The following is a 15580-nucleotide window of genomic DNA, read 5'->3' as shown; positions in this document are numbered from 1 at the left end:
TGACTATAGCTATGAAGTAATATGAAATAAATCCAACATGCACCACCCAAATCAAACATCACTGTGAATGAGTAATTCAATCTCAACTTTCCAGCTTTATCCTGTTCCAATTATCATAATTCTCAGGTCTTCCAATTACCCCAATTCTCAGGTCTGACCTGCTGTGACCTCCACTACAATACTTACCAAAATAAAAGCATCTTTCTCACATAGACACATTAAGTATACATTTTAAAAATGTTTTTATTAGCCATATTTCACCTGCTAAATGTGGAGACATTATTATGCCCTCTGGTGGCTTTATATGTTAAATAGCACACTCAAATTTCTTTACAATTGATTGAAAACAACAATTTTGTACAAGTTCTTAGTTTGCCCTCCAATGGGATTTTAACTTGCCTAAACATTTTCTATGGTGTGCATATTTAATTCCACTACCATTTCAACTCCAATCTTTCAAATTTCAGATTGCATTTGCATTGTTTCTTCAAAGTGCTTGAAATAACAGGCAATCAATAACTCTCAAAAATTCAACCAGGTTTAAAATGTAGTATATAATTTTTAACTTCAAAGCTCAAGTACATCTAGCTGGTGCGTGCACTTAATTTCTCATAAGGCAAATTAAACAAAATCAGAATAACATGATTGCAAAATTTATATGTATAGACTTAATAAAAATGATACACAAGCTATTTCAGCCTGAGACATTATATCTTACATATACCCACAGGGATAGATCAAACATGTGAGGGATGAAAAAAAACAAGCAAGTCTCTATATCCTAGGACTCAATGTGCCTGAACAAACTGTAACTAAGTCCAGGGCAAGGCATAAACAGAATCCAGATGTGCTTTGTCCTTTCTCACACCCCTCAACAAAGCCAAAAAAGACTTCACAGAATTCAGCTGAAATGCATCTTCAGTAATAAGTGCACCAGTTACTGCCATCACTGGGCATCAGGCCGCCTGTGATGAGCAGTATAAGATCCACAAACCACCAGATCCCGAGACCTCCAAGTGTTAGCAGTTTTCCTACTGCAGTGCCAGTGTGCGCCAGGCAAAATCTATCGACACCGAAGCACCCCAGGAAAAAGGAATATAGCAAAGTTGTAACAAAATAGTGTCCCGTGTACCTGCAAAATACACAAGTAAGAGGGCTTAGTGAAAAAAACAGAACACATTAAAAACAAGACATCAGATTGAATTGTTCAGATTGTCCAGGTAAGATAATCCTTTTGCAATAAAGACAGAACTTGTGGACAGAGAAACAGTTATCAATTTTTCGGCACTGTAGAAAGTTAGAGATTTAACAAGTCTTAAGTACTGAGGCAGGGAAAGGGGTGGCGGAGACAAACAAAAGGGAATGTTGGCACAAGGCAAAGGGAGATGGTAGAGGAATAAGTAAAGAAAAAAAAGGTAGGGCTAGAGGTGCTCTAAGTGGGCAGAGCACAATCACCACCAACTGCCATCCAAAACAACAGGAGCAATGGTTATGAACTGAAATGACTGAACTCAATGTCGAGTCTGGAAGACTGTAAATGCCTAATTGAAGGATGAGATTTTGTTCCTCAAGCTTAACTTGAGTGTAGGAAGCTGAGGACATAGAGATTAAATGGAGTGCTGCAGGGGATTATGCATCAGGTGCCAATTTGAAATTTGTCTTCATTCTTGAAAATAACACAACTAACATGCAGATTTCAGAAGTGAGCTGGTACCAATTGGAGGCACAGTAGCAGAATTAAAGGAAAATACTGGAGTCCCATTCCAAGGTCCTCTCTCCCACAGGACCTGCTGCTTGAATGAAGGCCTTCACAGCCATGTGGTTTGGTGTAATTCACTGAACATGGTACAAAAGATTTTATGTGCCACACTATATCTATAATCTGGTGCTGTTCAGGTTTCTTAACATCCTAGAATGGTTAGAGCACAGGAGACATTCGGCTTACCAGTTCTCTGCAAGTGCAAATCACGTAGTCTCACACACCCAATCTCACGCCCTTGCATTTTCCCTGTAGCCCTACAATTTTTTTTCTTATCCAACAATTTTCCAATTGTCTTTTGAAAACCTTAATTGAATGTGTCTCCAACACACTCTCAGGAAATGCATTCCACGTCCTTCATATAAAAGATTTTCTTCATGTTGCTGGCGCTTCTTTTGCCTTTCAACTTAAATCTGTGGCTTCTGGTTGCCGACTCTTCTATCAAGGCAAGTTTCTCCGTATCTATTCTGTTTCGATTCCACATAATTAATGAACACCTCTATCACATTTCCTTTCAACCACCACTCCTCCAAGGAGAACAGCTCCAACTTCTCCAATCTATCCATGTAGCTGAAATTCCTTATCCTTGGAACTATTCTTAGGAATCCTACCTGCACTTTGTCTAATGCCTTAATGTCCTTCCTAAAGTGTGGTGCCCAGAACTGGATACAATACTCGAGTTGAGGTTGAACCAGTGTTTTATACAGGTTCATCATAATTTCCTTGCTTTTGTAATCTATGCCCCTAATTATAAAGCCCAGGGTCTCATATGCCTTATTAACCACTTGCTCAACCTGTCCTGCCACCTGTAATGATTTGTGCGCACACATCCCCAGGTCCCTCTGCACCTGCACCCCCTTTAGAATTTTGCCCTTTATTTGATATTGCCTTTGCTTGGCCTCCTGACCAAAATGAATCATTTCACACTTGCCTGCGTTAAATTTCATCTGTCACTCATCTGCCCATTCCACCAGCCTGTTTATATCCTCTTGGAGTTTATTACTATCCGGCTCACAGTTCATATTATTGCCAAGTTTTGTGTCATCTGCAAATTTTGTGTTTGTGCCCTGTATAGCCAACTTTTGGTCATCAATATATATATATAAAGAAAATCAGGGGTTCTAATACCAACCCCTTGGGAAACCCCACTATTTCCTCCAGCCCAAACGCTTTGCTGACATGTGTCATTTTATCAAATTCTGGAAGTCCTTGTACACCACATTACCCTCATCAATTCTCTCTGCTACTTCACTAATAAACACAAGCTAGTTAATCACAATTTTCCCTGAAAAAATCTGTGCAAGGTTTCTTTAATTAATCCACTTTTGTTCAAATAAGTGTTCATTTTCTTCACAACTATTGGGTCGAACGTCCGAGCTCCCCAAAGGTGCACTGGGAAACCCCTCTTGGAAATTCAAAGGTCAGGGTTTGCACAGCAATTGCCTTGAGGTGCAAACTTCATCTGGGCAGTTGCCTTATTCTGGGAACCATCCGAAAACGCAATTTAAATTGCAAACTTTGGATGGTTCCGGCTGTGCTACACAAATAGTTACTCAGAAAATGTTAGAAGAATTAAAATCTCTTCTGACCCCTGGGTAACTATTGTAAAGACACAGGCCACCCCATCCCCCCAGGGGACTCCCCCGCCCAAACAGTCACAGGGGTCTTCCCCCACACTCCCGACACCCAGGGGTTTTCCTCCACACACCAACTAACCCTGCCCCGACATTGTATTCCCCAATACCCCCATGATATTCCCCCGACACCCACCCTCCCCCCTCACCGATGTCCAACACCCCCCAATCCCACCAATGTCCAGCCCGACACCCCCCGACCCCGCCCATGTCCAGTCCAACTCCCAGTCCCCCTATGCCTGGCTGCCCCCACCCCAAACCCCCTCTGATGCAAAAACCACACCCCCATACCCCTCCAATGCCAGTACATCCCCAATACCACCATGTCCAACAACACCCACCTCCGCCACCTCAGATGTCCAACCCCACCCCCTCAGCAACACCCCAATGTCCAACAACCCCCTCAACCCCGACGATGCCAGCACCCCCACAACCCTCCCCAATGTCAGACCCCACCCCCGCCTCCCCACCCTCTGCAGCCTCGAACCACCCCCACCCTCCAAGTCACTTAACTTCTCCCCTGGTTCATGGCAGCTTGTGCCGTACAAAAGAGAGCTTGTCCTTCTTCAATCCAGCGGAGCTGGACTGCGACGCTGGGCCTTGGAGACAGCTGCACTGCCTGGATCTTGCCCGGCCTGAGTCAGAAGGTTGGGCGAGACAGGCACAGAAGAAATTTAGAGTAGGTAATTGGGCTTAAAGCGGCAATCCAATGCTTATTGCCACTTTGAGCAAGTTATGGCCAGATATTGTTTATATAAGTTTTCTCTTCACCAAGGTTACACCAACTGAGTTGTAGTTGTCAGGCTTCTCCTAACACTTTTTTTTCAACAAGGCTGTAATGGTTACAATTCTCCAGTCCTCTGGCACCACCCCAGTATATAAAGGTGAATTTGAAGATTATGATCAGTGCCTCAGTAATTTCCACCCTTACTTCCCTCAGTATCCTTGGATGCTTCACATATGGGCCTGGTGACTTATCAACTTTAAGTACAGCAAGCCTATCTAATACCTCCTCTGAATCAATTTTTAACCCATCCATTATCTTAACAACTTCCTCTTTCACCCTGGCTTGGGCACCATCTTCTTCGTCAATAAAGACAATGCAAAGAAAAGATCAAATGAGTTGCTGTAGCTGACAAGACTTCCTGCATTTGGTTATCTAGGTCATGAGAAGCATCTTGGAGTTCACACATGGAACAGGATGTGCATGCCATGGGTCTGAGCTGCCCTGACATGCATCTAATTAAAATTTAAAAGACTATTCAACTTACTCCTGAAATAAAGACTCACCAGCTACTCACCAATCAGCTTCTCACGTGTTAATGTCACTTTACTTGCTAGGGAGGTTAACTGAACTGTTTTTACTTAACTGTTGTTATCTTAAAAACCTTGGGTTAAATTTGCTGTAAAACTTCCACATCTTTAGTTTGACTATCTATTTAATTTTAACTTTGTCTTGTAGATCTTCGTGATTCATTGAGCACTGATATTAATTATGTGGAAAATTGTCAAATTGGCTTCAGTTTTCATGCAAATTAATTGATCAAGTCTTACTTTATAGTTGATTAATCTAGAATATATTAAAAGCTTACCAATATATTCATCCATATAACTTCCTTACCTGTGAAATCATTTTGCCATTTTTATTCTTCTCCTCTCCCATTCAGTACAGATTCATTTTTAATAGACATATCTGCTCCCAGCTCATGTCATGTCTCTCTGCTCCAATTCAATTGCTAGCCCGCTTCATTATGCTCCTCTCTGCAATGTTCCACTCCTAGCCCATGTCACAACATCCCACTCCATGGTCCCTCTGCTTTGCTATTTCTTTCCTCATCACCCTGCTCTCAGCCCATCCCTCTCCGCTCCCAATGCACTCCCAGCTGGCTTCATGTCATCCCATTCCTGGCCAGGTTCATATTGCTCTGCTTCCAGTCTGATTTGATATTTTGTTAACTCCATCTATTTCCTCACATGCAGGCAGTTTTAAAATATTTGGATATGTTGTCACTTGATCCCTTGTGTATTTCACAAATGTTACAATCTAAATGCTTCAACTGATCTAGACACCATCTTAAGATTTAAATAGTTTACAAAATATGTCTAAAGGTAAAACTTGCAATTTAATTATTTTACATTTACAAGCACAAAATAGCCAATTTGTTTTTTCACCAACTAGAATCATTTCACACAAGTGGCCATTCAGCCCTTCATGCCTGTGCCAGCATTTTGAAAATTCTATCCACTAAGTTCCACTCACTTGCCCTTTCCCCTTCGCCCTACAAATTTTCGTTTTCAAAATATATTCCATTCCCTTTAAAAGTCATTAAATAATTCAAACAATATAAAGTTTTAAGCGTACAGATAATGTTTACAGTTTAATTGGCTTGAATTATGAGTGGGCCTTTTGTTCATTCTTCAAATAAACATAATTACTTCATAATGTTACACTTTTCCAAGTCTTACCCATAAAATTTTCAATTGCCTTAAACCACTTTGGTCACAAACGAACCTGAAGCAGTTGGTTGTCACATAAAAAATTAACATGTTGATTCAACCCTCCTTTTAGGTTTGAGGGTGGAAACATGAAATATTAAATCAACATTCAAAGCTAACTGATAAAACCAAAGTCAGACAATCAAATTAAATTCTTACTTGATACATGGTACATTTCCTCGGAGGAAGGTGCGGGGCCCGGCACACTCTATATCCTTTAGTGCAGAGCAACGCACTGGTGTGTGCTTCACTTCGTTGTAAGCTTGCCCACCAAACTGTTGACCAAAGTACAAAGTTCATTAAACCAGTTAACATCAGGCCCCCCACATCCCAGTTAACAGTAAATATAAAATCCCCTAGGGTGATTAGATCAGTGCAATCCATATAATATCATTCATTAGACCAACAGCTCCATCCCACACAATATTTTCTACCAAACATTAGGTCCAAGTTAAAACAAAAACAGAATTACCTGGAAAAACTCAGCAGGTGTGGCAGCATCGACGGAGAAGAAAAGAGTTGATGTTTCGAGTCCTCATGAACCTTCAACAGAACTTGAGTTCGAGTCCAAGAAAGAGTTTAAATATAAGCTGGTTTAAGGTGTGTGTGGGGTGGGCGGAGAGAGAGAGAGAGAGAGAGAGAGAGAGAGGTGGAGGGGGGGTGTTGTTGTAGGGACAAACAAGCAGTGATAGAAGCAGATCATCAAAAGATGTCAACAACAATAGTACAAAAGAACACATAGGTGTTAAAGTTAAAGTTGGTGATATTATCTAAACGAATGTGCTAATTAAGAATGGATGGTAGGGCACTCAAGGTATAGCTCTAGTGGGGGTGTTTTTTTTAAATAATGGAAATAGGTGGGAAAAGGAAAATCTATATAATTTATTGGAAAAAAAAGGGGGAAACAGAAAGGGGGTGGGGATGGGGGAGGGAGCTCACGACCTAAAGTTGTTGAATTCAATATTCAGTCCGGAAGGCTGTAAAGTGCCTAGTCGGAAGATGAGGTGTTGTTCCTCCAGTTTGCGTTGGGCTTCACTGGAACAATGCAGCAAGCCAAGGACAGACATGTGGGCAAGAGAGCAGGGTGGAGTGTTAAAATGGCAAGCGACAGGGAGGTTTGGGTCATTCTGGCGGACAGACCGCAGGTGTTCTGCAAAGCGGTCGCCCAGTTTACGTTTGGCCTCTCCAATGTAGAGGAGACCACATTGGGAGCAACGAATGCAGTAGACTAAGTTGGGGGAAATGCAAGTGAAATGCTGCTTCACTTGTGTGAAGTGAAGCAGCATTTCACTTGCATTTCCCCCAACTTAGTCTACTGCATTCGTTGCTCCCAATGTGGTCTCCTCTACATTGGAGAGGCCAAACGTAAACTGGGCGACCGCTTTGCAGAACACCTGCGGTCTGTCCGCCAGAATGACCCAAACCTCCCTGTCGCTTGCCATTTTAACACTCCACCCTGCTCTCTTGCCCACATGTCTGTCCTTGGCTTGCTGCATTGTTCCAGTGAAGCCCAACGCAAACTGGAGGAACAACACCTCATCTTCCGACTAGGCACTTTACAGCCTTCCGGACTGAATATTGAATTCAACAACTTTAGGTCGTGAGCTCCCTCCATCCCCACCCACTTTCTGTTTCCCCCTTTTTTTTTTCCAATAAATTATAAAAAAACACCCCCACTAGAGCTATACCTTGAGTGCCCTACCATCCATTCTTAATTAGCACATTCGTTTAGATAATATCACCAACTTTAACACCTATGTGTTCTTTTGTTCTATTGTTGTTGACATCTTTTGATGATCTGCTTCTGTCACTGCTTGTTTGTCCCTACAACCACACCCCCCCTCCACCTCTCTCTCTCTCTCTCCGCCCCCCACACACACACCTTAAACCAGCTTATATTTCAACTTTTTCTTGGACTCGAACTCAAGTTCTGTCGAAGGGTCACGAGGACTCAAAACGTCAACTCTTTTCTTCTCCGCCAATGCTGCCAGACCTGCTGAGTTTTTCCAGGTAATTCTGTTTTTGTTTTTGTTTTGGATTTCCAGCATCCGCAGTTTTTTTGTTTTTATTAGGTCCAAGTTGCTTTATCTTAACAGTAACCTTGCTCATATTTCAACTTTTATGTTGGCTTGCCTCTCACTGAATTATGTGCAGTTTTCTGGTCACACAATGACAATCCATATGAAATCAAATCTTTGTTTCAACACACAAGATAGCTGGCTTGTAGTTCCTTGGATTCAGGTCTGAAGCTCAAACTGCAGTCACAGATAGACTGCTAATTTCAAGGTCACGGAGTTGTTGATGTCTGATTACAAATTTTTCTTAGCAGCCCAATGGCACTGAGAGCAACTGCAACAGCCTTATTGCTCATAGTATATTAGGTGGAGGTTTGCTAATAAGGAGCAAAAACTAAAAATGCGAGAAACACACTAAGAAATTGGCACCTTTAGAGAAAGCAGAGATGTCAAAATTTTAAGTATAATGCTTTCCAAATGTGAAATTTGATTGGCAGCTTTCCCAATCAACATAAACAGTGGGACATCTGACAACAAAACTTGACTGACAATGGGAGAAGACAGAAATGAAATTTTTCTTACTTTTACACAACCATATCCTTGCTCTTGGTAGGCAGTATCATTTCCAAAGAGGTCCACTGGGTCATCGCACTGAACAAATTCATCTGGCCTGCAAGAAATACAGTATAAAATTAAGCCCAATTTCAAATTAAAAATACTATCATTTAACAAACCAAAAGTTTATGTTTCTTGTTTAAAGTAAATGCAGTATTATTTCCGTTCTCATAAAGGGTCTACCTCAAATGTTAACTTGACAGCATTTTCAGTTTCGTTGAATTTTACATTTTTGTGCTCCAGCCAGGCACAAAATGATTCGCAAAGGATACATGGGTTAATCCTTCAGTCAGAGATCCTGGGCTGAGGTTTCTGAAGAAGGCAGGCAGAGAAGTGACAACTCGATGCTCATGCTTGAATGAGCTTTAAAATCTTCGAGAGTTTTGCAGGAACGGTGTAAGAACTTGGGCTTCTATTTTGAGGTGGTGGGGGAAATGGAAAAAAAACCCATGCTTGTATTTTGTGGGTTGGGTAGTGAGATATTCCTGGGTTCATGTTCCAGGAAATTATGTTTAGGGAAAGGAGGGATAAACAGGGACCCAAGTTTGTGTCTCGGGGTGGGGGAAGAGAAGACTTTCTCAAAAGAAGTTAAAATATAAATCTGACTTCAGTAGGTGTTTTGGGTGGGGTTCATGGTGAGAAATCAAAGTAGAAGACTCTGCCTCACCACTTGGAAAATAAAGTGCCTAAAGCCATTAGGGGATAGACAGACAAATCAAAAGCAGGAACAAAGACATAATAAGTGTAAACAAAGCACTTTGATTAATTCTTAGGGGAACAAATTTAAAAAATGCAAATTATATTAAACTCATACCAAACCTTGGTTAGATTACATTGGGGTACTGTACATCATTTTAAACTCCACAGTAGGCTATATGGAGGCAGGTACTGAGATGATTTACAGGGTCATTCCAAAGCGGTTCCGTTACAGCTCTCAGAAAAGATCAGATTCGTGCTCTTCTCCAGAAGAGAAAAGCGAGACGTGACCTGATAAGAGCTTTTTGAGACTGAGGCGGGAGGGGGAAATAGAAAGGGCTCAACAGCATTGAGGTAGAGGTGATATTTTGAGTTATGGCATGGAGGGGAAAATCTATGCCAATAATTTTCTTTATTGCACACAGCCTGTCAGTTGAACTCCACAGAAGTGTGAGTTGACAAGCAGCTACTCACACCTTGTATCTGTCAACCAGTCACCAATAAAATCTAATAGGGAATTTAAGAGAAAGATCTTTACCCAACCTGTGGTTAACATATAGAATTCGTTAACATATGGAGACTATGAGGAACATGAGAAAATAATGTACTTGAGATGGTAGATAGACTCTGCCATGAGAGAAAGAAATGGCAGAAACTTGAGGTTTTACTGCGTTACAGGCGTTGTATAAATGCAGGTTGTTGTTATCCAATACCAGCGTCTTTGGGCTGCAAACAGTAGAGGGAGAAGGCAAGGGACTTACAGGAAGCTACAGAGCACTAATGGGGAAAGGGGGTCTCGGTACTCGAGCAGCTTCGTCTCCTCCAGTTCGACTCTCGGCTCCTCGACCTGGGCCTGTGACTGCGGCGAGCCGTTGGCCGTCAGGTTCTGGGACAGCGAACCGGCGGCCAGACACTGCAGCAACACAGCGGCTGCCAGCAGCACCAACTGCCCCCCTAACAGCAGGTGACCCGGCGAGACAGCCCACATTCCTCCTCCGACCTATTTCTGTATCACCGCCCCCACCTCCCACCTCAGCTTCGCCCGGCCTTCCAACAAAAAACAACCTCGGCCACCATTGCTGGCAGATGCCGACCAACGTGCGCGCCTGACCAATCAGGCGGCCCGCTTTCCGGACCACGTGCCCGCTTTCTCCCCCATTCAGGAGACGAATGATTGACGTTCATACTGACCCAATCATATAGCAATGACATACTCACGTGGTCTGGGCCCGCCCCGCCCCGCCGCTGGGGCCAATCATTGGCATTAGCAACCGGCCAATCAGTCGGCGGCAAAGAGCGCAACACACCAGCTGTTTATTGCAAATGTTGATTGAGACCAAATGCACCAACAGGCACAATTTGCATTCCTGTAGCGCCTTTAACCAAATAAGACTTGAAATAAAAACAAAAAACTGCGGATGCTGGAAATCCAAAACAAAAACAGAATTACCTGGAAAAACTCAGCAGGTCTGGCTTGAAATAAAACCTCTTAACTTTGCATTCCAAATAGATTTTGAAGGGATGCATTCAGCAGTAAATATATTATTCATTCGTTTTTTAAAAAAAAAATGCAAAATCGTCCTTTCTACGTTGGGTCATGATAAGAATAATGAAACCATCATTATGATTCACTCCTTGAGTAAGTAGAACATACAAGTTCAGCTTGTAAGTGGTACGTGCTGGGGACTCAATAACCCATTCACAAATATTTCCTGATGTTGGGTGTGCCCACTGAATTTAAGTGCTCTGAAATTATTTGATTTAAATCACAGCGATTTGTTTATATATATATATATGTGTGTGTATGTTCTGCATATAACAAAACATCTTCCATTTTTATACCCATTATGCCAATGCCTTAAGCTCTGGAACTTCTTCCTCAAACCTCCTGCCCCACAAGCTTTTTTTTAAGAAAAGGACAAAAACAAAATTACCTGGAAAAACTCAGCAGGTCTGACAGCATCTGCAGAGAGGGATACAGTTAACGTTTCAAGTCTGAACACCTTTGGTCTGTCCGCATAACCCAGACCTCCCTGTCGCTTGCCATTTCAACACACCACCCTATTCTCATGCCCACATGCCCGTCCTTGGCCTGCTCCAATGTTCCAGTGAAGTTCAACACAAACTGGAGGAACAGCACCTCATCTTCCAACTAGGGACTTTACAGCCTTCCGGACTGAATATTGAGTTCAACAACTTTAGATCGTGAACTCTCTCCTCGATCCCACCCCTTTCCAATCAACCATTTTCCAATAATTTATATATTTTTTTCTTTCCCCACCTATTTCCATTATTTTTAAATGTATTTCCATCCATTGTTTTATTTCTACCTTTTAGCTATTTCAATCCCCCCCCCCCCCCACCCCAGCCCCACTAGGGCTATCTGTCCCTTGCTCATCCTGCTTTCTACCCTTAATGTCCCCATTAGCACATTTCTTAGCTAATATCACTACTGTCAACACCTCTTTGTCCTTTTGTCTATGACATCTTTTGGCAATCTCCACCTATCACTGGCCCTCTATCCAGCTCTACCTGTTCTCTCCCCCCCCCCCCAAACTAAACCAGCTTATATTTCACCTCTTTTCTATTTTTCCTTAGTTCTGATGAAGAGTCATTCGGACTCGAAAGGTTAATTGTATCCCTCTCCACAGATGCTGTCAGGCCTGCTGAGTTTTTCCAGCTATTTTTGTTTTTGTTCTAGATTTCCAGCATCCGCAGTATTTTGCTTTTATTTTTGCTTCTTTCTTTTAAGATGCTTCTTAAAACCTTCCTCTTTGACCAAGTTGTTCCAATATCTTCTTATGCGTCTTGGTGTTAATTTTTGTTTGCTAGCACTCTTGTGAAGCACCATAGGAGAAGTTTTACTATGTTAAAGGCACAGTATAAATGCAAGCTGTCATTGTCTTGAAGCAAATAAACATCAGAATTACTACTTGTGGTTTAAACCTCAGCATGGTCGGTGAAGCTGGGTAGGCTAGCCCATGGGCTCCCAGCCACAATTCCCTCCAATCCCTGTGCAGCTAGTCAGCTACCAGTATATCCTGAAACCCTTCTCATCTGATAATTTGCAAATCATCTGAAAATTTGTATCTCTGTTGCAATTTCAATTTCCTGAGAACAGAAATAGAAACTGGTTCACATTAAGACACATCTTCTCAAACTAACGCAAGAATCATTAGTTCTGTCACTGCCATGGGAGTGAGTGCAGAAATTATCCTGATTTATTTGTTCAAACACTTGTCCATTGGTGGTAGGCAGTTCAATTCTATATGCTTGCAAAAAAAATTATGATACGTTTTCCAGACCAGACTTAAAATCACCAACACAATGGCTGCTGCTCAGAAACCTGAAAACAAACAATCACATGAATGAACTTATTCCTGCTTTCCCATAACAACTCAGTTTCGACCTCACACTGAAGCATTTACATCCCAATGTTTTGAGTTCTCCATAAGTTATCCATGATCTTCCCTCCATCATAAGGTCAGAAGAAGGGATGTTCACTGATGATTGCTCAATGTTCAGCACAATTTGCAACTCCTCAGATACTGAAGCAGTCTGTGCCCATATACAGCAAGACCTGGACCACATTCATACTTGGGCTGATAAGTGGCAAGTAACATTCGCGGCGCACAAATACCGGTCAATGACTATCTCCAACAAGAGAGAATCTGACTGTCTCTCCTTGACATCACTGAATCCCAAGCTAATAACATACTGGGAGTTACCACGGACCAGAAACTGAATACGGGCCAGCCATATACATACTGTGGCTATAAGAGCAAGTCAGAGGCTGGGAATTCTGCAGCAAGTAACTCATCTCCTGACTCCCCAAAGCCTGTTCACCATCTACAAGGCAGAAGTCAACAAAGTGATGGAATACTCTCCGCTTGCCTGAGTAAGTGCAGCTCCAACAATACACAAGAAGCTCAACACCACCCATGGCAAAGCAGCCCACTTGATCAGCACTCCATCCACCTCCTTAAACATTAACCCTCTCCACTACTGACGCACAGTGGCAGCAGTATGTACTATCTACAAGATGCACTGCAGCAACTGACCAAGCCTCCTTTGACAGCACCTTCCAAACCTGCGACCTCTACCAGCTGGAAGGACGAGAGCATCAGATACATAGGAACACCACCACCTGCAAGCTTCCCTCCAAACCACACACCACCCTGAATTGGAACTATATCACCATTCCTTCACTGTCCGTCGGTCAAAATCTTGGAATTCACTTCCAAATGGTGCTTGAGTGTACCTACACCACATGGACTGCAGCAGTTCACCACCACCTTCTCAAGGGCAATTAGGGATGGGCAACAAATGCTGACAGTGAAGGAACAGCGATATAGTTACAAGACAGACTTGGAGTGGAACATGCAGGTGGTAGTGTTCCCATGAATCTGCTGCCCTTGTCCTTCAAGGTGGTAGAGGTTGCAGGTTTGGAAGGTGCTATCGAAGGAGCCTTGGTGAGTTGCTGCAGTGCATCATATAGATGGTATGCACTGCTGCCACTGTGTGTCGGTGGTGGAGAGTGTGAATAATTAAGGAGGTGGATGGGGTGCTGATCAAGTGGACTGCTTTGTCCTGATGGTGTTGAGCTTCTTGACCATTGTTGGAGCTGCAATTATCCAGGCAAGTGGAGAGTATTCCATCACACTCCTGACTTGTATCCTGTAGATGGTGAACAGGTTTTAGGGAGTCAGAAGGTAAGTTACTTGCCACAGGATGCCCACCCTCTGACCTTACTTTTATAACCACAGTGTTTATGTGGCTGGTCCAGTTCAGTTTCTGGTCAACAGTATCCCTAGGATGTTAATACTGGGGGATTCAGTGACGGTAATGTCATTGAATGTCCAGGGCAGATGGCTGAATTCTCTTTTGTTGGAGATGGTCATTGGCTAGCTCTTGTGTGGCGCAAATGAATAGATATGTCACAAGATCTTATCCAAGGCAAGTACCTTTGATATAGGGAAAATATGGTGCATAAAAAAACAAGATTTTTAACAGTTCTTCGGAGGACTTGAAGAATGGGATTTGCAACCGAATGTCACTCTCTGTAACTGGTTAGACCAACCATTTATATCGGGCATAAATAAAATCTGTCTGTACTCCAACATCAAGTGTGTATGCTTTCTAGAAGCCTGTTGTTGTGAACTATAGAAGGAAGGAGGTTGAATGCTATCCATTTAATCTTCAACCCTACTCATTTTACAACATCTGCATCATCAGGAATCTAAATGGCTGTTGGGATAAAGCATTGTGGCAAATTACGCCACTGATCAGACACTTCTTAAGTGTTCATTGGTCTGCTTGTTCCACCTTTCAAATAGTCTGGGTCAAATTTATTCAAAGCACATGCACAAGTATGCAACACGGACACGGGCTAGGCCAAAGGGCCTATTCCTGTGCTGTATAACTCTACGACTATGGGTGAATTTTCTGCTCCAGAGACTAAATGCAGTGGTGGGCAGGAATGCCAACGTGGATTTTGCTGGTGGCATGGTGTATTTCTGCACCAGATCATCCACTTTTCACCTCACTCTGTAAGCATGAGTGAGCACATCTTGTATCTCATGGCAGGACAGGCTGGGATGCATCCACCCTCTGTTACCTCAATGGGTCGTATATCCAGGTACCTTATTTAAACAGTCACTCTCTGCAGTCATGGCAAGAATGGCCCCCAGAAGAGACAAGAGCTGTGAGACCAAATTCAGTGACAAGGGACTGGTGGCATTCCTCCAGGCAGTCAAGGACCAGTGAGAGATCCTTTACCCCCATGATTAGAACATTTCCAGGAAGGTTTCGGAGGGATTTGCCAGGGTGGTCAGCGCCTGGCGAGGACCATTTCCCAGTGCAGGAAGAGGATGAATTACCTCATAAGTCAACCTTCTCCTCACTCTCAGTTCATAATCTCAGAAGGCCATCAGGCATTCGCAGGTTTATAGTCCAGAGGGATCTCACACACTACCAACTCAAGGGACATCATCACTGACTCTCTCACACACACAGTTTTACATCTTCATCTCTTGTCACATCCTGCACAATCTGTGTCTCCAGCCCTTACATAGGTCCACTCAACACACACAGAAGTCAGGCATGCTTAATATCTACTATGGCATCTGTCCTGCTCACAGTCTGTCCATCTGTCTTTATGCAGGACAGATCACCCACAAAAAGAGGGAGAGATCCCAGGCATGATTTTGGAGTCTAGGCTACTCACCACTTTTGAGGAGCAGGCAGCAGAGCAAGCTAGCAAGGACAGGGACCATTCCCGAGTCAAATGTGTGAGATCGGCATCTCCCAAAAAAATAGTGAGGCCTCATCCACTAGTCTTCGCCCACCTGCCGAAACTGTGAGTG

At 42.9% G+C, this 15580-nt stretch overlaps 1 protein-coding gene across 1 annotated transcript; it reads right to left on the bottom strand.

The window, feature by feature from the left end:
• Window positions 1–227: 227 nt before the first annotated feature.
• On the bottom strand, window positions 228–10380 carry tm2d2 (TM2 domain containing 2). The gene is made up of 4 exons (XM_041210519.1): window positions 9977–10380; window positions 8487–8574; window positions 6049–6164; window positions 228–1132 (listed from the first exon to the last, which is right to left on the bottom strand). Exons 1-4 carry the CDS (start codon window positions 10201–10203, stop codon window positions 919–921), a joined length of 645 nt encoding a protein of 214 aa, XP_041066453.1. The 5' UTR covers window positions 10204–10380; the 3' UTR covers window positions 228–918.
• Between the last annotated feature and the right edge of the window lie 5200 nt (window positions 10381–15580).

This window comes from Carcharodon carcharias, chromosome 17 (assembly GCF_017639515.1).
Source record: "Carcharodon carcharias isolate sCarCar2 chromosome 17, sCarCar2.pri, whole genome shotgun sequence".
NCBI classification, from domain to species: Eukaryota; Metazoa; Chordata; class Chondrichthyes; order Lamniformes; family Lamnidae; genus Carcharodon; species Carcharodon carcharias.
This window is presented reverse-complemented; position numbering and strand designations above follow the sequence as displayed.

What these genes read in the sequence shown, in the direction of transcription:
- tm2d2 (XM_041210519.1), bottom strand. Translation starts at nt 10,203, where the DNA reads ATGTGGGCTGTCTCGCCGGGTCACCTGCTGTTAGGGGGGCAGTTGGTG. An exon ending in AAGGATATGGTTGTGTAAAA is followed by an intron (nt 6,165 to 8,486) that starts GTAAGAAAAATT and finishes TTTGGTCAACAG; the next exon opens with TTTGGTGGGCAAGCTTACAA. An exon ending in GGAAATGTACCATGTATCAA is followed by an intron (nt 1,133 to 6,048) that starts GTAAGAATTTAA and finishes TGTATTTTGCAG; the next exon opens with GTACACGGGACACTATTTTG.